This window comes from Sesamum indicum, linkage group LG9 (genome assembly GCF_026168435.1).
Source record: "Sesamum indicum cultivar Baizhima isolate 11 linkage group LG9, ASM2616843v1, whole genome shotgun sequence".
NCBI lineage: Eukaryota > Viridiplantae > Streptophyta > Magnoliopsida > Lamiales > Pedaliaceae > Sesamum > Sesamum indicum.
Window position 1 is genome coordinate 17209328 of NC_142665.1, and position 25004 is coordinate 17234331.

The 25004-nt window shown below is 34.5% G+C and overlaps 2 protein-coding genes across 2 annotated transcripts; one reads left to right on the forward strand and one right to left on the reverse strand.

The window, feature by feature from the left end:
• The first annotated feature begins 12053 nt into the window (after positions 1-12053).
• On the forward strand, positions 12054-14148 carry LOC105178254 (uncharacterized). Its single transcript, XM_011101695.3, has 4 exons — positions 12054-12196; positions 12360-12461; positions 12623-12724; positions 13817-14148. The coding sequence occupies exons 1-4, from the start codon at positions 12109-12111 to the stop codon at positions 13918-13920; spliced, it is 396 nt and encodes a 131-aa protein (XP_011099997.1). The 5' UTR covers positions 12054-12108; the 3' UTR covers positions 13921-14148.
• An 8103-nt stretch (positions 14149-22251) lies between these two features.
• On the reverse strand, positions 22252-23940 carry LOC105178410 (uncharacterized). The gene has a single exon (XM_088885029.1). The coding sequence runs from the start codon at positions 23803-23805 to the stop codon at positions 22252-22254; it is 1554 nt and encodes a 517-aa protein (XP_088741155.1). The 5' UTR covers positions 23806-23940.
• Positions 23941-25004: the final 1064 nt, after the last annotated feature.

Below are 25004 nucleotides of genomic sequence, written 5' to 3' on the forward strand. Positions count from 1 at the left end.
AGAAGGCATTGTGGGGAATGAAGAGGCTGGCAATGGAGGCAGCGCCACGTTCGGGATAGTAGGCATGGAGGTTGGCAAAGGTGGCAATGTGGGCTTCGGCAGAGATGGATTAGTCGGCAGAGTTGGCAGAGGCGTGCTTGGGAGTGGTGGAAGTGTGGCGGCGGGTAGGTTTGGCATTGCGGGCAGAGGTGGCAGTGTGACCTTAGGCAGTGGTGGAATTGTTGGCAATGTTGGCTGTGTTGGTTGAGAAGATTGTAACAGATGGCGGGCTGCCCAAGTTGAACGCATGCTGCTTGAAAATGAGACAGCCAAAATCAAACATACAACAAAGTGAAAGTTGAAGGTTGCCATTGCTTGATTTCTTCACGATTGATTGGTTGATTGTAGAGTTTAAAGAGGCGATTTCCGTTGTGTGTTGATTTAAAATCGAAGTTTCGGCCACATATTTATAGATGGGAATGTGAGGATGAGTCTTTTTGTTTGATAGGATGTAGTTAGGGTTAGGTGTGAGGAGGAACTTATTAGGTTAACTTCTCATGATTCTAGTTATACTTAAAGCTTTGTTTTATTAAAGTCTGTTAAGGGTCTGGGACTCTGGGCGCAGAAACAAATTGCAGCTGGAGGTTGTAAGAACGTCTAGGAAAAGGACTACTATTGGTAGGAAGTACGTACTAGGCAAAAATATGTAAAAATAGTCATAATCACGAGTGATTGGAATTTGTTATATCTGTTGAACTTCGAAATTATAGGAAAAAGTCCAAGGAGAATGTGATATTGGAAATGTTAAAAGAAACTTTATGATAAAAATAAAGTATTAATTACAACTCTTGTGATATAAAAAAAAATAAAATTAAAAAAAAAAACCCTGAGGCCAAAGAGTGGTAGTACACGGTCACTGTCTGAAAATACATTTTTTTGACAATTTAGCCCTTATCTCTCTATAATATAATATATAATATATATAATTTAATAAATCTTAAATAATATGCAAATTCTTTATTAATAATAAAATATATTTTATATGTAAATATATAATTAAATTAATATTTTTTAATATAATATTTTTAATTACATAATTAAATTAGTTAAAATTAATTCTTAAAAGAAAATGTCGCCGCCGCCGCCGCCGCCGCCGCTGTTGCGGAGTGGGGGGGGGGGGCGCCCTCCTCATCCCCACGCAACGAGGGTGACTGCGTTGCCCTCTGCTTCTGAGCGATGCTAGTAGTCTAGATGGGGGGCGGCGTAGCCGTTGCCCTCTCTGCAGAGGCGGCAGGGGAGGTGAGGGGGTGATTATTATTTTTTTAAAATAATATTTTTATTTTTATAAATTATATTAATTAATATATATAATATAATTGTATCCAACGTGTCATCTACTCATTTTCTAAAGCCACGTAGGACAAAAAATTTTCAAAAATATTTAATTGACATGTCATGTTATTTTTTAGGTAAATATTAAAATTCTGGGCTATCAAAGGATTAAATTTTATTAATTTTTGAAACTTAACGCTTAAAAAATAGGCATAATTATCGAATTAAAATTGATATTGGGCATATTTAACGGACCAAAAAAATAATTTGTTCCATATACAAATTTTAATTTTATAAGTTATAGATATATTATGGGTATTTTTTAATTAAAATTTATATAATATACTATATAGATATAATTTTTTTTCCTCATATATATAGAGGAGCGTTTTAGTCATTGTCCTTAAGAAAAAAGGTTGGAATTGACTAAGGGGTTGTGTAGGTCATTATTTATAACATAGTAGTTATTTCTGATATTTAACTTTTCATAGAAGACTTTTTAATATTTTTTTATATCAACAGACATCAAAATGAATTTAATTCGAAAATTATATCAAATGGTATGAATAATATTGCTAAATAAACTCACCATAAATTCTTTCTCTACGTGATCTAATCTTTAAAATTCGGTCTTTTCAAACCCAATGGAGATATAAAACTTTCTTGCAGCATTACAAGAATTATAATATATAACTACGTACAGTTAATTATCATAGTTAATAATTAATAGTTTTAGCAAATAGTTATTAACTTCGATTATGCAACAGTTCTTAGTTATGATTTTTTGAGAGGGTGGCTAAAATATTTATCATAACTAGCTCTTAGCCGTGATAAATAATTTTTTTATGGTGAAAAAACTTGTATCAATTTTATTTAACTTTAGTTAATAATAGTCATTTACTATAATTTTTAGTCATAACCACTAATATTATAGTTAATATTAACTTTTTTTCTAGTATGGGAATATTGTAATTTTGGACTCCATAATATGGGTGGTGGGAATTTTATTCCTATTAGAATTCAATTTAACAATCAAGTAACGCAATTTAAAGAATTGCATATTAAGGAGAAAATAAACTGATCATTACAAATCTACCCAAAGTTTTACATTTATGTCTCACGTGAAATTCCATGTAGATTTGCAATTCCAATTAATTTTGTCCTAAATGTGGTAATTCCCAGAAATTATAGGGTTTAAATATCAAATTGAATTTTAATAAGACTAAAGTTGTACTCTTGATAGTTGCCCTTATAATTTTCTTAATACCTCCGCCCAAATTTGCTTCATTTTTTTATTTTTCCTTCAAAATTGTCATATGTAAGTATCTCAGTATCATTCATAGGAAAATTGCAATATTCCTCCCGTATTGATGAGGGTAATTTCTACAAGACCAAATTGCCCTTATTTTTTAAAGGAATTTGCAGTAAAGGGCAGGATTCTCGCATGAAGGCGCGACCCGACCCGACCCGCCTGACCCAGACCAACAAACCCACCCGCTTTGATAGCCGTCAGATCACCTGACACCAGGACGCCCAGATGATGCCACGTGGCTTCTTACCATGCGGTACCGTACACTATAAATACTTGTATTTATGAATATTTGCGCAAGTGCACGTATCATGTTTTCTGATCTCACAAGTTCTCTACTGATCGCTTTCGACCCCACTTTTCTAACTTAAGCATTGGATGACCTTAGCTGCGGGCTACCCAACAAGCCTAACGTGTGTTCTCTTCTCATGATCCACTTGTAGGAACTCGAAAAGGGATTTAGCGACCCGATCTCAGGGTATCAGGTTAAGCGATCCGAATTGTGCTACCTGCATTACGTACATATCGGGATGGTGATTTTAGTCCTATTAAAATTTAATTCTATAATTAGAAAAAGCACACATTAAAGACAAAATCTATGAAAAATGCATGCGAATCTAGCGGAATTCGGAGCTCGCATGAGATGCACATGTTGAATTTATGTCGAATTTGCAATTTCTTTTGGCATATTTGTCTTTCTTGTGATAATTTTTAGTATTGCATGGCTTAGTTATCAAATTGAATTCCAACCTAACAAAACCTACCACCCCATAGTTACAAAATTAAAATTGTATTTTTTCCTGCTTTTACAATAGTGACCATATATATATGCGCTTCCGTTTCTACCTCTGTTGAATTAAGTGTATGCCCCTTACCAAATGAACAAATCATTTTCAGTTTATTTTGTTGAAATTTAATGGCACATCACGCGGACATAGTAGTTACTTTACTTGAATTTTGGTGAAACCATTATATTTTGATCTCTTAAATTAGATAAATTCAAAATTTGTAACTATATACTTGCATGTATGCATATTATCCAATATGACTAATTTAATATACAATCTAATTAATTAATTTAACTTTAGATTAATTCACATCCATAGGCACTTTGCTTTCAATTATCAGAAACTAAAAAAAGTTGAATTATTCAATTATTTCTTGTCTAAGCTCTTCGGTTTACAGAGAACCAATGGGAAAATTGCATTTTTTGTCTCATATATTAAAGTGTTTAAGCCTCGCAAACACATTTACGTATATATATATTTTAAACGTATATATAATGAGTGGAATTATAAAATTTTATATATCCTCCTTAAATTCTTGAACTATATTCCTAAATAAATGAAAATATAATACAAATTGTAACAGTTAATAAATTAATATTAAAGAAATTTGAATCAAATTGAGGAAATCAATTACTTTTTATTAATTTTTAATATCTCCCCAATAAATTTATATTTTATATTATATATATTATTATATTAATTGTTGATAATTCAAAATTATAATTTAACTGATTTACTATAAAACCCGAAAAATATTCACTATCAATCGATGAGATATTACAAGTTAATATAATATATAAAAGTAAATATTTTTGTGGGGGTTTAAAATATTATTTATGATATGCGACCCCACACTGATACATTGATGTAAGTTGATTATTGTTATTATGTATACTTTTTTCAAACATTATATATTGATTACTATTATATGTTATATTTATTTGATTATACATTTACAAGTTTTCTAATTATAATCAATGTTGAAAAGTTATTAATTAAAAAAATTATAATTAATTATTATAAAATATTACAATAAATATAAATATTATAATATAGTTAAATTTTTATTTCACTTTATATAGGTTTTTGTGATGTAATTATTGTTGTTATATTAATGTATTTATTTAATTGAGCTATTATTTTTTATATCGAGATAAATTATAGTAATTTTATTATCGCTATTTGTATTTGAATTATAAATAATATTTGTATTTATTATAATTATTATAATAAATTTTAATATTAATTATAATTAAAAATATATAATTTTAAAATTAAATAATGTATATATAAATATTAAAAAATAATTCAAAATTTAAATTATCAACAATCAATATATTTTTATTGTAATATTCATAATAATTAATATAATTTTTTTATTAATAAATTTTTAATGTTGATTATAATTAAAAAATATTTAAATTTATAATTAAATAATTATAATAATAATAATAATAGTATGTATGATACTTATTAAGAAAAACAAATAAAAAAATTATTGACAAGCGAAGGAACAAAAGAAAGAAAAATTAAATTTGAGTTGGGGACTGCATTAACGACTCGGGCTTTTTCTTTGAAAAAATAAATTTGTGCGTCGAGTCGTGGATGGCTCAACACAAATTTGTTATAATATTTAAAAAATATTATTTGTGTAATTTTTTTATATAATAAAAAAATAATTAAATCCAGACATTGGTTGTTTGGGTAGGATGGGAGAGGAATTTATTAGGTCAACTTCTTTTCTTTTTTTTTTTTTTTGGGTGAATTGTAAGTTTTGATTCATCCAGTAATATTTACAGAGTACTCCGGGCATACCCGGAGAGATACAAAATGACCCACACTATAGTTTAAAGAGCAATTAAACCGTGCGGGAAATGTGTCAAGAGGAGCCTATAGACAGTGATCTTCACAGAAATAATGAGGCCCTCGGGATTGGGTAATGCACCCTCAAATATGAATTCGTTACGATGCCTCCAAAGAGTGTAGACCGTGCAGGTCAACTTCTTTTCAACCAAATTAGACTTGTTAGGTACAAAAAATACATATATTCGAATCGTACTTACGATTTAGTTTTATGAAGTTAAGAACGTGTACTTGGAAATAGACTACAATTGGCAAGAACTACACATTGGCTACTGCTTTGCGTAAGATTTCGGCCAAAACAAATAATAATAGGGAGTGTTTACAAAAAATTTGTATTTTTAGAGAAGTATTTTTTAGAAAAAATTCGAAATTAGTGGATAGTATTTGTAAAAAGAACAAAAAATAAATAAAAGCTAAATTCAATAGTGTTTAGAGAAAAATCTCTTATAAAATAAAGTTAATTTATTAAAGACTGTTTTGTTTTCATGTGTAATAAAATACTATTTTTTATTTATTATTTTACTTGTTGTTTTATGTCACTAATAATTATTTTTTTACAAAGGAAGACGATCGAGGAAGCCGAGATAGACTTAAGGGACAAAAGGATGGGTAGGACAGATCGGATCGAGCCAACAACACAAGTAGAATTGGTGCTAGGGGAACCAAATAAGACGACGAGAATAGGGTCGCGCATGAGCGCAATGTTAGAAACTATGGTGATTGAGTTTTTGAGAGAGAACATGGATATGTTTGCATTGAGCGCATCGAACATTAAAGGAATAAATCCAGATGTGATCATGCACAAATTAAACGTGGACCCAATGGCAAGACCTGTAAAAGAAAAGAAGTGGTCGTTTGGTGCTGAGCGAAATCGAATTATTGAGGAAGAGGTAAACAAACTTTTGGAAGCAGAATACATGTCAGAGGTGCAATCCACCGAATGACCATCAAATATCGTGGTCATTGTTAAGGTATCAGGAAAATAGCGCATGTACATGGACTTTACGGATCTTAATAAGGCTTGTTCAAAGGACCCATACCCTTTACCTGGCATTCACTTGCTTGTTGATTCCACAGCAGGATGCAAACTCTTCACCATGATAGATGCGTACCAGGATTATCACCAAATATTTATAGCTGAGGAGGACATAGATAAGACCTCTTTCATAACTAAGATTGAAATTTATTATTATAATGTGATGCATTTTTTGGCCTGAAAAATGCTGGTGCTACCTATCATTGGCATTGGTTGTCACTACAAAATTGCGACTTTACTGTCAATCGCATAGGGTAACAGTGCTGACCAACCATCCTTTAAGACACATCATAGCTCGGCCAGATGTGTCTGGATGGCTGATTAAGTGGGCCATGGAGTTATGAGAATTTGATCGAATATCAGGTTAGGACGACAGTGAAAGCTCAAGTGCTGACAGATTTCATCATAGAACCCATAGGAGAGCAGGTTTCAAAGGAATAGGAGGGTTGGATGCTACATAAGATGGGTCGTCTAATGCCAGCAATGGTGGAGCATGGATTTTATTACAAGGACCCAATGGGATTTAGATCGAAGTAGCGGCTAGGTTGTCTTTTTCTACCACGAACAATGAAGCTGAATATGAGGCTTTGGTATTAGGTTTAGAATTAGCACAAGAGGCAGGCACAAGAAATTTAGAAGTCTATACAGATTCTCAATTAGTAGCAATGCAGATCGAAGGAACTTATGAAACAAGGGAATGATCCATGATCCTATACCTAAAAAGTGTTAAAGAAATGATGACCAAGTTCAATAGATGTGCGATTCAACAAATTCCAGTGTGTGAGAAGGATAGAGCAGAGAGAAAACAATGATTGAAGAAGTCCCGAGATTCAAGTGGTAGAAGAGCAAAGGTCTTGGAAGGACGAGATTGTTAGGTACTTGAAAGATGGGACCGTACCCAAAAACCCGGTAGTTGCCAAACGAGTGAAATTCAAAGTTAATCATTTTACCATGGTAGCGGATCAACTTTATAAGAGGATAGTAGACCGCTGTTGAAATGCTTGGATTATGAGAGGGCCTAATAGGTGATGAAAGAAATTCATGAGGGGAATTGCGGAAACCATTCAGGAGGAAAGTTACTGTCAAAAAAGATAGCAAGGCAAGGATACTTTTGGCCTAACTATGGTGAAGGAGGCAATAGAGTTCACCAAGAAATATGAGAGTTGTCAAAGGTTCTCATGAGATTTATCCTAATTAGAGATATTTTCGTATTTGAAAAATTATAAATACTTTCTTGAAATTAACAGTTGTCTGACAAATACACCTTATAATGAACTGTCACGATGGGATATTTGGATTATGACAAACCTCAGAAAAATCCGTTGTTAATTTACCATAAATTAAATTATTAAAAAAAATTAAAATTAATGTGATTATAATAATCATATATAATAATTATAGTAAACGATAATAAGCAGACACTTGCCCTGCATCTATAATATGGAATACGTATGATATCAAATGAATAGAGATTAGAAATAAAAGATTTCAGTCTTTAAAAGATGGAAGACAAGTTGTTCGATCCCGTGAGAATGCGACTTTAACACTTCGCTTCTTTAATTCACACACCAGCGACTCCTATGGAACCTGTTAGCGTGTCACATATCCATTCGATCAGTAGGAGATAGACATTTTGAAACTATTTCCTCCAGCCCAAAAGAAGTTTATAATAGTCGTAGTTGAGTATTTCTCCAAATAGGTAGAGGCTGAAGCATTGGCTAAAATTTCAAAAAAAGAAGTGATTAACTTTATATGGAGAAACATAATTTGCAAATTCGGTATTCTAAGGGTGCTCATTTCAGAAATGGTACGCAATTTCAAGGAAGAGGGATCGTGGCTTGGTGTAAGGAGTTGAAGAAACAACAGAATTTCACACCTGTTGGAAACCCACAAACTAACGTGCAAACAAAAGTAAAAAATGACATATTACTCCAACACTTGAAGACAATACTTGATGGAACTAAAGGATCATGGATGGAAGAACTGTCGGGAGTATTATGGATTTTCACATAGCCCCATGATCCGCGATAGGTGAGACCCCTTTTTGTTTAGTTTATGGAACTGGAGCAATTATTCCTATAGAGATTGGGGAGGAAACTCAGCAGATAGCAGGGTACGATCCAAGGAGTAACCATGAAGAGAGCATTTGACTTAATCACGTTCAAGGAGAAAAGAGATCAAGCATATGCAAAAATATTGCATCGCAAGGGCCTGATGATGAGGAGTTACAATCGCAAAGTTAGACCAAGGCACTTTCATGTGGGTGGCCAAGTGCTGAAGAAAGTGTAGGTATCCAAACATGTTGGCAAGCTTGACCTGGGATGGGAAGAATCATACAAGGTGATCGAGGTCAAGAAGAAAGGGACATACAAACTCCAAAGCATGAAAGGACAAGAGTTGCTGCGACCATGGATCATTCAGAACTTCAAAAAAATCTATGTATGAAGGATGGTGATCGTTGTTTTTGAATTCTTTTTTTCTTTTTTGGAACTCAGGATTGGGAAAGCCATGTTCTAATTTTTGTGAGCCTGAAAAAGGCATGTACTTGTTAACACACATACATGAGAGCCTGAGAAAGGCAATCCAAATTATAAACACAGCTGAAGATGCTCATTTCCATTTGGGGCATTAACAATTATGTAAACGCATCTGTATCTTCGATCTGAGAAAGATCGATTAGAGATAATCGTTACATTAACAAAGAAAATATTAATTATACATCTATATCATTATATATTCCACTAGCATGAATGCACACATGTATTATTTTTATTCAAAAATTTAGGTAACAATTCGTCTTTTTTTTTTTTGTTATTATAAAAAAATTATCTATTAAAGTTTAATTTGGAATTAAACTAATATTTACTATTTATAAAAGTATTTTCAGAATTTTTTAAAGCAAAATAGGTCAAAAAACAATAATTTATTTGATTCTAATAGTATCGTAATTATTTTAGTCATTTATATCAATAAAAAACCTTATTTTGCCAAATACCTGAATATTTTATAAAGTTTTAAAAAATTATTTTACCCAAATATTTTAGACGCTTATCTTTATAATAAAATTTTAAAATATCTTATAAAATATAGAAGTTTATAAGATGGTGACGCGGCCCACACTTGAGTGGTGGAAAAAGTTCGTTGCCCAATCAGATTTGTACTTTAAAACCATAAATACTCCGTTTACAACTTAACCTACGTTGAATATACGTTTTTTATGCTCAACCATCTTCTATAACTGTTTATTTAAAATTATTTTAATATAAAATTGATATTATTATTATTAAAAAATAGTAGAAAAATTAAACTTAAAAATATCGATATTTATGATATATTTTATTTTATATTCAAGAAGAATATGATTAATATTGATATTTATCTTAACGATAAAATATTAATAGGAAAATATATTTTTTTTAAAATAATATTTTATATTCAAGAAGAATATGATTAATATTGATATTTATCTTAACAATAAAATATTAATAGGAAAATATATTTTTTTAAAATAATAATATATTAATTTTCATATGCTAATTTATATATATATTATATAATTATTTTTTACTTTTATTTTTTTTGTTATATATTATATGTTTTCAAAGGATTATAATCTTTATCAAAATAAGAAATATATATGTTATGATTTATACATTTAAAATTATTCAATTAATTTTTAATATAGTAAACTTTTAATGATTATACATTTTATATCAAATTATTTATTTAAAATTTTAATGTAAACTAATTTAACTAGTTATTATATATATATATATATATTAACTCTGTTGTAGATATTTTTATTTTTGAATACAGTAAATTCATAAAAAAATATAAATTAAACGCACTCTTTTAAAGATACTTATTAGATATATGAATATATATTTTATATTTTAAATTCTACAGCGTATGGAACAATTGTTGCAAATTATTAACAATTTACATTGGTAGTTCAAATGGTTATGTATAGTTTACTCAAAAAATGGTTATGTATAGAGTTCAAATCCTTTTTGTAGCATATATTTGAAACTTTATCCAATTGACACCATCTTATGGTTGTCAAGTCGTGTTCAACGCCACATAAAATTAAAAATTTCTAAAAAAATATTCAACATGACAGCCATATCACGCGTTCTAGCCAAAAAAATATATTTTCGATGGTCGGAGAACTAAATTTCATCTATTTTATATATTGAAAGACTAAATTAAAGGACATATTTATAGAGCTAAAATTAATATTGAATAAATTTAAAGGACGAAAAAACCACTGCGAAACTATCAAGTGCAATACGATTGTACTATAATTTGGCAACCGCATTTTATTAAATAAATTCATAATAAATAATTTAATCATGATTCAAAATTTGGTATAATTATATTTATACCCTTTGATCAATGGCATATTACAAGAACTATCCCATCTCTTTTATCTAATTACAGAAACTATCCATGACAATCATAAAGTAGGGATAGTTTGTGTGATGATGTAAACGTTTCTAGGGGATGCATGTGTAATTTTCTAAAAGATAAGTAATCGATATTTTTAACGAGTGTATGTGTAATATTTCAAAAAATACTCATAAATAAATTATAAATAAGAAGGTGCAGATATAAATCATATAATTATCCCGTCGAGTCCAAAAAGTACTTTAATTTGGCGAGATAAAAACGTAAGGGGCTAAAAGGAACAAACATAAAGTACGTATCACCGCAAGGCGTAACATGCATGCGACATATGGCGCATCATTCCCTCACTACTTGACAATTGAGTGCCGCAAAGCATGACTTCATCCTACACAGTGGTCAATTCGAATCAAAACTTTCTTACTTCCCACTGCAAAATTTGACACCCCCCTTACTGCTGACTTCACTTCATTTATGCTCATATATATCCACTCCTCGGAATTTAATTCTTGAATCTTTATTAATTACATTGATTTGGTAGTCATAAAAATTTAATTGATGATAAAAAGTTCATTACATTACATTAATTATAGTATTACAAAGTTTAAGGTTTTTTAGGGCCATTTCTTTCAATAAATATAGCATTAAAAAATGTTTAAATTTTTATTACCAAAACCGAAAACCAGTCATGGAATTTTTCACATTTTCTTTTATGTATATATATACCTCTCATGCACTTTGCCAAAGTTGAATCGTAACCAAGTTGATAAGCCTTTGAAAAAGACAGAAGAATTCAAGAAAGGATTCAACGGTTCATGTGCAAGGCCATAGGGTGTCATGATCGGCGCAACAATCCAACCATATGATATTAATGATAAGCTCAACAATCGGCGCAACAATTTTGATCCTTCCAATGTCGGATTTTGCAAAAGTAGTTTGAATAAATCATGTGCACATCAAGTGGTTCATTTAAATTGGAACTTCTGTTCTGATTGGTTCACTTTTTGTAAAATGAACGAAAAATTAAAAAGAAATGACGTGGTAAATGATTTATTCCAACAACGTTTGCAAAATTCAGAATCGAAAGGACCAAAATGGGGAAATATTAAAAAGTTACAGAATTATTTTGCAACTCTAGAAAAAAACAGGATGAAAAAGCCAAAGTGTCAAAATTACGGGACCAAAATTATACAATACACATGCTGTTTGTTTAACGTGTAGTTCAGAAAAAGTGATCAATTAAATGACAAGTGTATTACACTTACTCTATGATTGGTTTGATTCGACCGATCGAATTTAATTTAGACTAATATTTTGCTTGCATGCACCTATAAATAGAGGTCGAGGTTGTTGTATCATTGCATTCTCAGTAAAAGTATAGTAGAAGGCAATTAAGAATGAAGTCTCAAGGTGTTTTCATTTTCCTTGCCCTTGTTCTTCTTGCGTGTTCGACTTTCGCAGAGGAAGCCAAACATGAAACATCAGGTACAAATATGTATATATATATAGAGAGAGAGAGAGAGACTTTCTTAGTATCCAATTCTCGAGCTACTGCAAATACTCCCTTAATGTTCTTACATACATTTCCCTTAATGTTCTTACATGCATTTCTCCTCATCATTCAACATTTTTCTTGTAACCTTTGTAGATGATGAACTGAAAGGAACCATGCAAGGGGGCCAGTGCAGATACAGATATTGCTGTGGCGTAATGGGTCCCAAAGGGTGCACGAGATATTGTTGCAGGGCAGGTAAAATTTATGTATATGCATATGCTCTCCAATTAATTACCATAAATATATATATATAAGAGAGAGAGACTTTCTTAGTATCCAATTCTCCAAACACTCCCTTAATGTTCTTACATGCATTTCTGTTCATTATTCAACATTTTTCTTGCAACCTTTTGTAGATGATGAACTGAAAGGAACCATGCAAGGGGGCCAGTGCAGATACAGATATTGCTGTGGCGTAATGGGTCCCAAAGGGTGCACGAGATATTGTTGCAGGGCAGGTAAAATTTATGTATATGCATATGCTCTCCAATTAATTACCATAAATATATAGGGAAAAATCCAGAGACCCCCTCTGTGATAATAGAAATATTCAAAAATCCCCCTATAATATAAAATAAAGTTCAAAAAACCCCCTCCGTACAAAAATTGAGCTACACGCGCTTTGACTGCGATTTTTCTATAAAAATACCTTTTTTTTTTGACATTTTTGCTCTTCTCTTACATTTAACATATAATATTATATATATGTATTTAAGAATTAAATATTATTTTATATAATAATTATTTAATTAAAATATGACATATTTCTATTAATAATAAAATATTCTTTTATATAATAATTACTTAACTATTTATATAATAAAATATTATTCTAATTAAATTAAAATTAATTATATATATAATTTTAAAAAAAAGCAGCGGCGGCGGCGTCGCCGCCACTGCTGAAGAGGACGCCCTCCTCACCATGGGCGACGGCCGTCGCCCATCATGTGGGCGGCGCGGTCGCCCATCTAGCGAGGGCGACCGCGTCGCCCTCAATTTTTGGGCGGCCGGCGTCGCCCAAATAGGCGGCGGGGGAGGGAAGGCGAGGGGGGAGGGAAGGGGGGTTTGGAGGTGGAAGGGGTGGGGGAGGGGGAAAAAGATGGGTGGGGAAGAAGATGGAGGTGGGGGTGGGCCCGGTGGGGGTTGGGGGTGGGGGAATGGGGTATAATTGTTATTTTTTAATTTTTTTATAAATTATAATTATATGTATTATAAATATATGTTAAAAATTATAAATTAAAATAATTATATATTAATAAACCTAGTTGACCGGTTTGACTAGAAGGGTATTTTAGTTATTTTTTTTAAAAACATAGATTCAAATTGACGCCCGGTGTGATTATTTATTGGTAACATAAGGGTGATTTTTTATATTAAAAATTTCATAAGGGGTTTTTTGATATTTTGTTATATCACAGGGGTTCAAAATGGATTTAACCCTAAATATATATATCATCGACATGAAATTTTACATCAGTTCATCAATCGATACGTCACAATCCGTCCTTGTTTTTAAATGGTTTATATTTGTGTTTGCCAAAATGCAGGAAGCCAAGTCGAGCCAACCCATGATATAGATAGCAGTGGCGCTGCCGGTGGCGCTGGTGGTGCTGATGGTGGAACTGAATCGCAAGCGGAAACCAAGAACTAGTTGTAATTAGTAATAGCACGCCATGCATCCGTGTGTATATGTGCGTACACACACACGTACGTATGTCTGTAGTAATTGAAATAAAAGGATCGATGATGCATGGTTGTTGTTAGTGTTTTCCAAATATAAATAAGAACGAATGTTCTCTTAATCTGATCAAAGACCGCTCTGATCTGGCTGTCTGTTGTAGAATTATAGGACTCTTTTCAATGAAAGTATTTTCCATCACTTCCTTCGTTTATTTTTCATTGTGCTTCATGTTATTATCACTTAATTTTTCCTTTAGTTGTAACAAGGAGTAATCGATTCCACATGAAATTGTAATCAATCGATCAATATGACAAACTTTCAAAAGAAATAAAGTTGAAAAGCCAACACCGTCATCAAAATTTATAATTTATAATTTCAAACCAAATCAAACTCTTTTAAAATTCTAGCATACATTTGTTTTTTGAGATTATTCAAAATTAAAATCAAACAATTTAGCTTATGATTCCAATATAAATTGGTATGATTTATTTTCAATCTGAATTAGAAAAATGAGCCTATACCTTTTGAGTTTTTACTCCACTTCAATTAATGATATAATTAATATAAAAAACTAATTATTTTAAGATTATTATTCAAATATATGACAACACAACAATTTTGATCTTGTTATTATATTATTATTAGTAACATAAATTATGTACAAAGTTGTCACCGATGAATTTTTAAAGACATCCATCACGACTCAATTAAGTTTAACGAGTGGATTTTGGACCGCAAGTGATCAGTCGCAGTAGATCCCCTTCGTACTACAACTGTTTGCAATAAAATATACAAACCGTCACAAATGTTTGGAACATGCATTTAATTCCATCACAATATCCGCTGGTGTGACGAAAAATGGAATAAATGACTTCTAACGAGATTTGTGATAATCATTGCAACGGACAGAGTGGTTCCTTATTATGGCAATGTTGGATGGTTTTCAGATGGCTAACCATTGCAAAAGAATGATCTTGATTAAACATTTTATGGCGTTATTTTATTTTTTTATTTTTTGTTTGGTTAAATAGGAGGAATCCCTTCATTGAGAATCCAAAAATGTCCTACAACCCTAAGAATATTTGAAGGAAAGAAAATAAACTCGCTCAACTCTTCTTCCAAATTATTTTATTAGTTTAACAAATAAAATTTAATAATTAACGTTGTTTGGTGGCTTAATTTATTGTCAGCATGTTAGTTTTAGAATCTCAACTATCAAGTGTGGTATGATTTTTCTATAACTTTGATGATGCCCTTAAATTTAGCGACAAATGACAAGCCCAAACCCTAATGGGGCGACCCAAGTAGCTCAAAAGAGTCTAAACCCAAAATTACCGAAAGAGGTTAGTAGCGCAGCTTAAGCCACACAGAGTTCAAGGAGATGTGGAAATCGATGGACACCCATATAGGACAACCCATCATGCCCAGCTCACCCAAGAGCCAATGAAGAGGAAAAGTATCAACCCTCAAAATTTGTTGAACAAGTGGCAGCCTTGGAGAAAAAATAAGGAGTCACCAGGTAGGAATCCCAACTATAGCCCAGGTATTTTCAACCCAACTAAATTCCCGAAATCATGGATTCGACCTAATCAACATTGCAAACTTCTTATGGATAGTAGTCCTAGAACAAGAATTTGGTACCTACCAATTACACATTGAAGCACACTTAACTGCACCTGTCAATTTCTATTCCTTTCTTTTATTGTTTTCCACTCTTCAGTCTATTTCTAATTTAGCATAGAAGTGCTAACCTTCTTTTTGCAGGTTCCACTAATTGAAGTTTAAAAATACCTAAAAGATCATGCATAATCCCCAGTCTCGAGAAATTTTTGCTCACATCAAATTGGCATAGTTTGGGGGAAACATATAAGTAAGATGTGAGAATGGTGGACGCTAGTAACACTAGAATCAAGATGTGTGATGGGGATGATATGCAAACTGGGTTGAATAGGAATGTCCAGTTGGTGGTGGAACTACTCTGTCGCCCCCGCCTTAAATTGGAAGTACTGAGATGGATCCCCCAACTCCTACTGAAACTGGCGCATTCTTAGTATTTTTTCTGTGAGGATGCTCCCTGTCTTGGACCAGCTCCAATGGACGATCACTGCAACCATTCATGACTTCGCTAGTACAACTGCCTAACATGTATGTTACTACAGACCCCATCATTAATTTGTAGAGATTCTTAAGACATGATGTCCAACCTAAAAGGCGGCAACAACTGCTCGCATACGAGGAAGTCTCAAGTGACTAGTGATGCCTATTGAAAGGATCCAAAAAAACCTCCTAGATGTGCAAAAGCATGTCCTATGAATCACCTTGTAAGAACTATGAGATAAGTCCTAGGAGTCCCCCTAGAAGAACAAGGAGGCAACTCATTTTAACGGGAAAATTCTGGAGGATTAGCTCCCCACATTAACTGCAAGATGCCCAACTGGAGGAATACAATGGAACAAAAAATGAATAAGCACACCTATATCTATATGTGAGTGTTACCTTTCTTCATTACTATACCAATGGAGTCAACTGCAGCATGTTCTTGACATAACCCTCATTTGGGCAGCCCAGTAGTGGTTCAGCTAACTCCACCTAGATTAATTCATTCTTTCATGGAATTTGACTCGCTCTTCTGGCAACATTTTACTACTAGCAAGTGGCAAAGGAAGATGATCATGAACCTCTATATAGTTCAACAGTAGGAGGGTGAGTCCATGAGGGTATACTTCTAGGTTTCAATGAAGTAGCTTGGGGAGTCCCATCAGGCACTTCTAGGTCTTATACCCCCATGGAGAAGGTTCCTAAGTTTATTAAGAAAAGTCTTAGAAAAACATACAATAAGGGGAAGGTAGGGGAACAACCAAGAAATTCAAAATAGATGCCCTGCTCCACGTAAGTCCCGTAGAATAAGCTCTGCACTGTGCCAACATCGGGAATAAACCCTACCCCATTCATGCATAACAAGTCCTTCCTGTGTAGGCACTAAGAAACCATTTCTTCCACAAAAGTATTATTAACCCTGCTTACACAAACAGAAGTTCTGTCTTACACATATGCATCTCTAAAACATGCTCTGCATAGGCACAGGCATAAGCCCTATTTTCTACATAGGAATGAACAAGCCTTACTCCACACAAGTAAAAGCCTCATTTTCCATACAAATACTAATAAGATCTACTCCACATTGGAAAAACCATGTCTTTTACATAGGCAGCTCTAAGCACTGTACTATGCAGGTATATGCCATATCTTTAACACAGGCACTAATAAACCCTACTCCACGTGGTAGAAGTTATGTCTACCACAAAGGTATCTACAAGTCTTTTCTATGCATGTAAAAGCTCATACTCAACAATAGAGATAGGTGTTCTTATTAGTGCACCTCGAAAAGCTCTACCTTAGGGAAAAGAAAGCCATCACATTACTACCATCATAAAAATTGAAAGCCTCCCCACTCCCAAGCCTAGGAAATACTGACAAAGGCATGCCTTGTGCAGACTCTTAGTGAAACATTGCCTATTTGTTAGGGTTGCCCACTTTAGGCCCCCTGACACACATTTAGCCATTGGTTGTTTATCAAACCGACCATAAACCTTCGCTGATAGAGGATAGACTCCACACAGTCTTAGAGTTTGATGTGCAAATATTTTTGTTATTGTACACTTGTAACTATTTATGTTTTCTTAGGGAACCATGAACCTTTTGAGGTGTCAATTTTAGCCTTTCAATATCAAGTGTTTTCAATAGCATGTTTCTTTTTAAGACTATTATAGAGGCAAATGTGTATTCAAAGTACGGTAATTGTTGCTTGCTAGTTGCCCCCTCATGCGATCTCCCAGCGCATGCATTCATTCTGCAGTCAATATTGCTTTCAGTAATCAACACAATCCACTTTTTGAATTTCTGCTTGATTTACTATATTCTTGCTACACCTTTTTTTTTGTTGCGTTCAAATTTTGTGTTGCTAATTTTGTTGGTACCATGTGTTAGCGTTAATGAAAATTATGTTGTTGCTTTTGAGCACAAGTAGTACTATCACACGACTAGCCCCACAATGCCCCTTTTCCACGCCTTGTGAAAGGTACCATAAGAGGTGGTATGATAGCCTCAACCCCTAGCCCATAGGGTTGAGACGGGTTTCTATGACGCACATGAATTCCACAAGAATTTTGTGCCAAAACATCAAGCGTACGTGATGAAACTGTGTTGCCAAACGAGAGAATTGTGCATTAAAGGTGGAAAACTCTCGGTTGCAGGATGTGGTGACCAACTTAGAGGAGATCAAGACTTTGGATCATGATATCAAGATGTTGAATTCTCAAGTGGAGGAATGTTGACAAGTGGTCCAGGAGATGGCTGGTGCACGTCATGTTTGTGGTTTCGCTGATACGCCGCATAAGATGGAGCAGATGACTATCCAGAGGGTCTATACTAATGTGTTGTGTGTAACCTTGCTATTGTTGCTCCTGACCTACTGGTTGCTAGGCTTCGGATTACCGAACTAAAGGTTTATGTTGGAACTCATATAGAATGAGGTTGTGAACTTCCTTTTCAATATGGACTAGTACTTATTTACCACAAATGTTGAGGACAAGGCGAGGAAAACATCAATTATGTACTTGATCGATTATGCAAAATTATGGTGGTGCACCAAGTATGCTTGGGGTTTTTTCCACGAAGTGATTCAAGAATAATTTTTCTTGGAAAACATGGAGGAAATGCTACGTAGTCATTGTGGAAGTTGGAGCATATACCTTCATATGGGATTATGTGAAAGCCTTCTCGTCAATAATGTTAGATAGGCAAGATATGTCTGAGAAGGATAAACTATTCACCTTTGTGGAGGTCTTGAAACTATAGGTGCATCTTGAGCTGCAATGACGATAAGTGACTAATTTTGGATCGACTATGGTAGCAACCAATCACTCGATAGAATTCAACCTAGAGTTTTAGCGGGAAAGACAGATGACACAGGGAAGAGATGGTTCAAGGGTAATTCCAACAAAAGTGTGGGAAATCTATACCCCCACGCGATAAGTAGTTTGAGTAGGAACAAACCCCAAGAGAGCAAGCATGGGGCCCATAGAAGAGCGGCGAATGATTTCTGTGCGATGGCCTGCATATATTTGGGGCAAATTTATTTAAATAATGCAAAAAAAAAAAATTACAGATTTGGTGTGATTTTGGAAAGATTAAAATTCTTTGCGGCACCGCGGTGCCAACTTTTTAAATTAAAAAAAGAATTTTCAAGTGTCACCGCGGTTCTTCACCGCAGTGACACAAAAATTTTAAGAAAAATATATATAAAATGCCACCACGGTCAGTGACCGCGGTGGCTGAATAAAATATTAAAAAAAAATAAACAGGTGAAGAACTGCTATCTCTAATAGCGGTTCTTCACCAAGATCGAAAAAAAAAAATTGCGGTCAAACTTGCAGGCTGCAGGTGCTGAGCCACCGCACTCACGCAGTGCGGTGGCTCAGCAATAATGCATTTACATGCATGTACTTTACATTGCAGCTCACACTATTTTAAGTGTGAGCTGCAATGTGAAATTTCACTCTACCGCAAAGCAAAGCAAAGCAACTGCCTACATTGTTTTCATCTTCCTCTTCCTCTCGGCAAAATTCTTCTTCTTCTTCCTCTCGGCTTCATCTTCATCTTCATCTTCCTCTTCTCGTCAATTTTTCTTGTTATTCCTCTCAGTTAATTTTGAAAAATATTTAAAATCAGTATGTCTAATTTTGGCCCTATCGATACCAGTGTTCTGTACAGGCAATTAAATCATCGGTCTGAGGATGTATCCGAAAATCCGGATACAACATTATCCGTACGATGTGGTGATATAGCCTTTTTTCGTGTCCTCCAACTAGCACCACGTCATATACGTGTTTTACAAATACTCCAAAATATGGGGTTTCTTGGTGTCTTGCAGTGTGGGCATGTTGAAATTGACACCCACTTAATTACTGCATTAGTAGAGAGATGGCGCCCCGAGACACACACATTTCATTTTACGGTGGGCGAAGCAACCGTGACATTGCAGGATATCGCGATCATCTGGGCACTCCCGGTGGAAGGTAATCTTATTACCGGGGTAGATAGAAGGTATAATACCCAACAATAGCAAAATTATTGTCATGAACAGTTGGGTTTTATTCCAAACGAAGATGCTTTTAGATGGTCGAGAATAAAATTGACAGTGTTATATGAGTATTTATTAGAAAATACATGTGATGATGATAGCCCATTTGAGGCTGTGCTAAGGAGGCACGGATATGTGCCATGTGCATTCTTGGTGGAGTGTTGTGCCCTGATGCTACAGGGAACACCGTGTTATTATTATATTTACGGCATATGGAAAATATTCACGAGGAATATACCTCAAATTGGGGTTCAGCTGTGTTGGCTTATCTGTACCGGGAGCTATGTACAGCATCACAAAGAGGGAAAACTAATATTGGCGGTGCCATGCAATTATTGCAGATATGGGCATGGTCTCGCATAATAACACTTGCACCCATTCCCTCGAGTGAAGCTTCATCTCTAGTGCCGACCATTATTGACCCTGACAATATTCTGCCTAGCCCTCCATATGCTGCACGGTATGTACATTTTTATTTATTTATATAGTTATAAAAATTTTTGATTTCACTAACTTTTCTTAATTTTGATTTTAGGTGGTCGTATCATATATCCCGTACTCATACGGCGCACAATGCTCTACGCATAATAAGGAACGTATTGGACCGTATGCAGTTAAATGAGGTATATTGTTGTGATTTATTTTTTACTTTTAGTAATATAATTGATGCATTTGTTCCAAGTATATTGATTGTTGTTATATGGTATTGTAATTTATTTGGACTCCGTATAATAATATTGCCGTCGAGCTTGAGGCATTGCCCTATTATGCAATGCGCACAACGTGGAATATACGATGCCCATTGATCAATTATTCGCTGGTGGAGATGCATCACCCCGAGAGGGTTCTTCGCCAATTTGGCTATGTGCAAGACATCCCCCAAAACCCATTGATCAGTGAACGTCGTTTACACTCAATAGATAGGCGGGGACGTCAGGACATGGACTGGGCAACGTTTCACGCGGACTACATTGCGAAATGGAACGATGTGCAATCAATGGTGGTGGAAGGACCCATTATTGAAGGTGGTCGTGATTACCGTTCCTGACTATATGAACTGGTATCATCAAATTACTCGGGTCCAAATTTCACAAAACATATTGTCTACGAACACGCCGGGTTATCGACCGACTGACACCCGTGATTGGGAATATGTGGTAAGCACCTTCTAATTTATTTTATGTTCATTTATTTTAGCTAGTTGATTCTGCTTATAATTTGATTTTGTTTAACAGTATAATAGAATGGAGCAGCTAGTGATTGATTGTGAAAATGTCGGAGATGATCAGCAGTCGTTAAGAGATACTCGAGCGCGAGCGCGTACGATCGGACGTGAAATTATGAACTTTTCTAGTTCACGATATCCAAGCGTTCGAGTTAGACCGACAGACACAGCTCGTGACAACGCATTCACAGAGGCTGGTCCGTCGAGCGTACATGCCGAGACCGGGCCATCTACTGGTCGAACAGAGGCTGGTCCATCGAGCTTTTACCCGAAGGCACAGAAGACGTCCACGTTGTGGCACTGGAGGGCATTATTAGCTTTGTATAAAGCACATGTAAATTGAGATGTCTATAAAATTTATTTTCAATTTACATTCAATTTTCAATTTGTAAAGCATATGTAAAGTATGATTATTATATATAAAATGTGATTATTATATATATATACGTATGTATATTCAATTAAATATAAAGTATGACTATTATATATAAAATATGATTATTATATATATATATACGTATGTATATTCAATTAAATATAAAGTATGACTATTATATATAAAATATGATTATTATATATATATATACATATGTATATTCAATATGCTGTAAAGTATGATTATTATATATAAAATATGATTATTATATATATATACGTATGTATATTCAATATGCTGTAAAGTATGATTATTATACATAAAATGTGATTATTATATGATTATACGTATGTATATTCAATTAAATATAAAGTATGATTATTATATATAAAATGTGATTATTATATATATATACGTATGTATATTAAGTAAGTTCATTTTAGTTCCCATTTTATAATTTGCAATTATATATTATAAAAATAAAAGCAAGATTTGCAATTACAAAGTTGCATTTCAACATATGTAGCATGATACAAAGTTGCATTTAACAAGTTAGAATCAACCCCGAGCTTGACGAGCCTGATATTGTTGGCGAGCACGTACTTGTGGTCTATCCATTTCGTTCGGTATTCTAGTAGATACTTGTCTACCTGGGCCTCGACGAGCTCGCAGTGCGGGATTATGCACAAGTTCAAAATCCACCGGTTCCCAATATTCTTCACCGTACACAGGCTCAAACCTCCCTTGATATGTCTTCTTGTATGATTGTACACTGTAATAGTGAGGAATAAAATTTGATGCGTTAACCCCAAAATGCCGACATGCCTGAATGGCATGTGAACATGGAATTCCATTTGCACCCCACTTGCCACAAGAACACATACGATGCTTCAATTTGACGACATAAGTACGGGAGCCCTGCCCGGTCAAGCTCAATGTCACCACTGAGGCAGATTGTTGGTTATAGTCAAATTTCTGAACAATGTGACGTACTGCCTCTGCCTGACGGGCCTCGAACAACTTGAACGCATAATCAGCCCATTGTTGATTTGCATTGATCATACGATTACACCGTGTAGAGCGCTGCAAGAAATACTGCACAGAGCGGGATAACGTTATTTGTACAATAGCCACAATTGGTAAGCGTCTCGCACCTTTTAATACTCCGTTTATGCACTCAGACATGTTTGTAGTTAGAATACCCGTTCTCCAACCACCATCATGCGCCGACGTCCATTGAGCCTTGTCAATTCTCTCAAGCCAGTCGTACGCTTCTTCGTTCAATGATTTGATCTCTTCCATTATTCTATCAAATTTTCGAGGATTGTCTTCGGCCCCTGCTCTCCAGCACATATCCTTCAACTGGATGTTCTTGAATTTTGTGTTAAAATTTGAGCAGACATGCCGTAAACAAAATCGATGTACTCCGCGGGGAAATTTGAATGCGGGCACATAATTTATAGCATTGATCAAACCAGCATGCCTGTCTGAAATCAAACAAACTCGATCATCCTCTGACGGCAACAAATATTTGGAAAGCATTCGGAGGAACCAACGCCATGACTCAAGCGATTCTTCGTCTACGAGTGCAAACGCTAACGGCAGCACTTGCTGATTTGCATCTAAAGTTACTGCTACCAGCATTTTATGTTTGTACTTCGTGTACAAATGTGTTCCATCCACGCTTATAACGTTACGACAATAACGATATCCCTCAATACATGGTCTGAAAGCCCAGAAAACATAATTCAACATGTACCTGTTCGGGGTGTCTGTTTCCAAATGCAACCACTCCACAACGGTCCCGGGATTCCATTTTTTCAATGCCGCCATATATTTGGGCAACTTCTGAACAGAACTCTCCCACGTTCCATACACCTGTTCTCTAGCGGCTTTCAAAGCACACCAGGCCTTATGATATGTGACTTCAAATCCAAATTTATGTTTCACAATCTGCTGGACATGTTTTATATCACAAGATGGGTCTTGACGAACCATACCCAGCAGATGTGTTGCGATCATACTCTTTCCTAAGTTACCATGGTCAACAGAAATTTCATTCATCAGACATGTATGTGATCCGACGTACCTGGTAACTTTATATAATCCCATATTTTATTTGAAAATGGCCCTTAGCATCCAACAGCACCCAGTCTGTGCATCATATTTGCAAGCGACTTTCCATAAGTTTTTCTTGCTCTCCACCACCCGGTATTCTCGTCTTGCAAACCGGACCGAATAATCTTGCACGCTTCCTTTTAAATGGTCCCTACTTTTAAACAGCATCCCATTGGCGAGCTCCCCAGTGTTAGAGTCATAAAAATTACCCCACCTACCAGTAGGGATATCAATCGAGTCAGCAGGGACTTCTGGATGTGTTGTGCTAAAAAATGGAATGTCCGGATATAGGGTCATTCGGTCAGGCATGGCAGGCATGTTCAAGTCAAATTGCTCTTGTGCATTCTCACCAAGAACATCCATCATAACAGGTATACTTACGTCACCATCATCGTCATTATTCTGTTCAATCTGTTCTGGCAGATCGACCTCATCTGGTTCTGAGTCAGCTTGCTCAGTGTTCAACAAACTATCAGCTTCGAACTCGACATCTTCATCATCGCATTCAGATGAATCCACATAATTCGATGGACATGCATAACCCGATGAACCTGAATATGCAGTCGGACCTGAATATGATGATGGGCCTGCATACGACGATGGACCTGCATATGATGATGGGCCTGCATAGGACGATGGACCTGCATAATCTTCATTAATACCAAACCGGCCCATTTGTTGAGTTACTACTGGTAAGCTCGGCAAATCTTGGGTTATCATAGACATATACGTTCCCCAATCACCAACAGCTGAGTCATCGGGTACAGCTTCTTGCTGAACTTTTTTCGCTTCGACAAAAATATCAATCGACACATATCCATTCACCGGATTTAAAAAAAAATTCATATCACGATCCTTTTTAATTGCCAACAACATCTCATTCCTTTGGCCAAAATTAAATGTTATGTATTTAAAAAATATATTCAGTTTAACATTATTCCTATTCATACCAATTTCATCATACAAAATTAACTCCAACTCAGCAAATGTAGTACTACGAGAAATCTGCATGAATCCGAGTGGAGGACGATCATAACTTACAGAACCATTCGAATTGATTTGTTGACCTCCAAAATATATAATAATATCAACGGTATTTTGCTCCGCCATATCTTCAAAATAAAATAATATACACATCAATAAAAATTTTTTTAATATAAGAAGATATTTAAAAGGAAAAAATAACATAAGAA

Coding starts and splice junctions, on each gene's coding strand:
- LOC105178254 (XM_011101695.3), top strand. CDS start 12,109: ATGAAGTCTCAAGGTGTTTTCATTTTCCTTGCCCTTGTTCTTCTTGCG. Junction 12,197..12,359: donor AGCCAAACATGAAACATCAG/GTACAAATATGT, acceptor TAACCTTTGTAG/ATGATGAACTGAAAGGAACC. Junction 12,462..12,622: donor GAGATATTGTTGCAGGGCAG/GTAAAATTTATG, acceptor AACCTTTTGTAG/ATGATGAACTGAAAGGAACC.
- LOC105178410 (XM_088885029.1), bottom strand. CDS start 23,805: ATGGGATTATATAAAGTTACCAGGTACGTCGGATCACATACATGTCTG.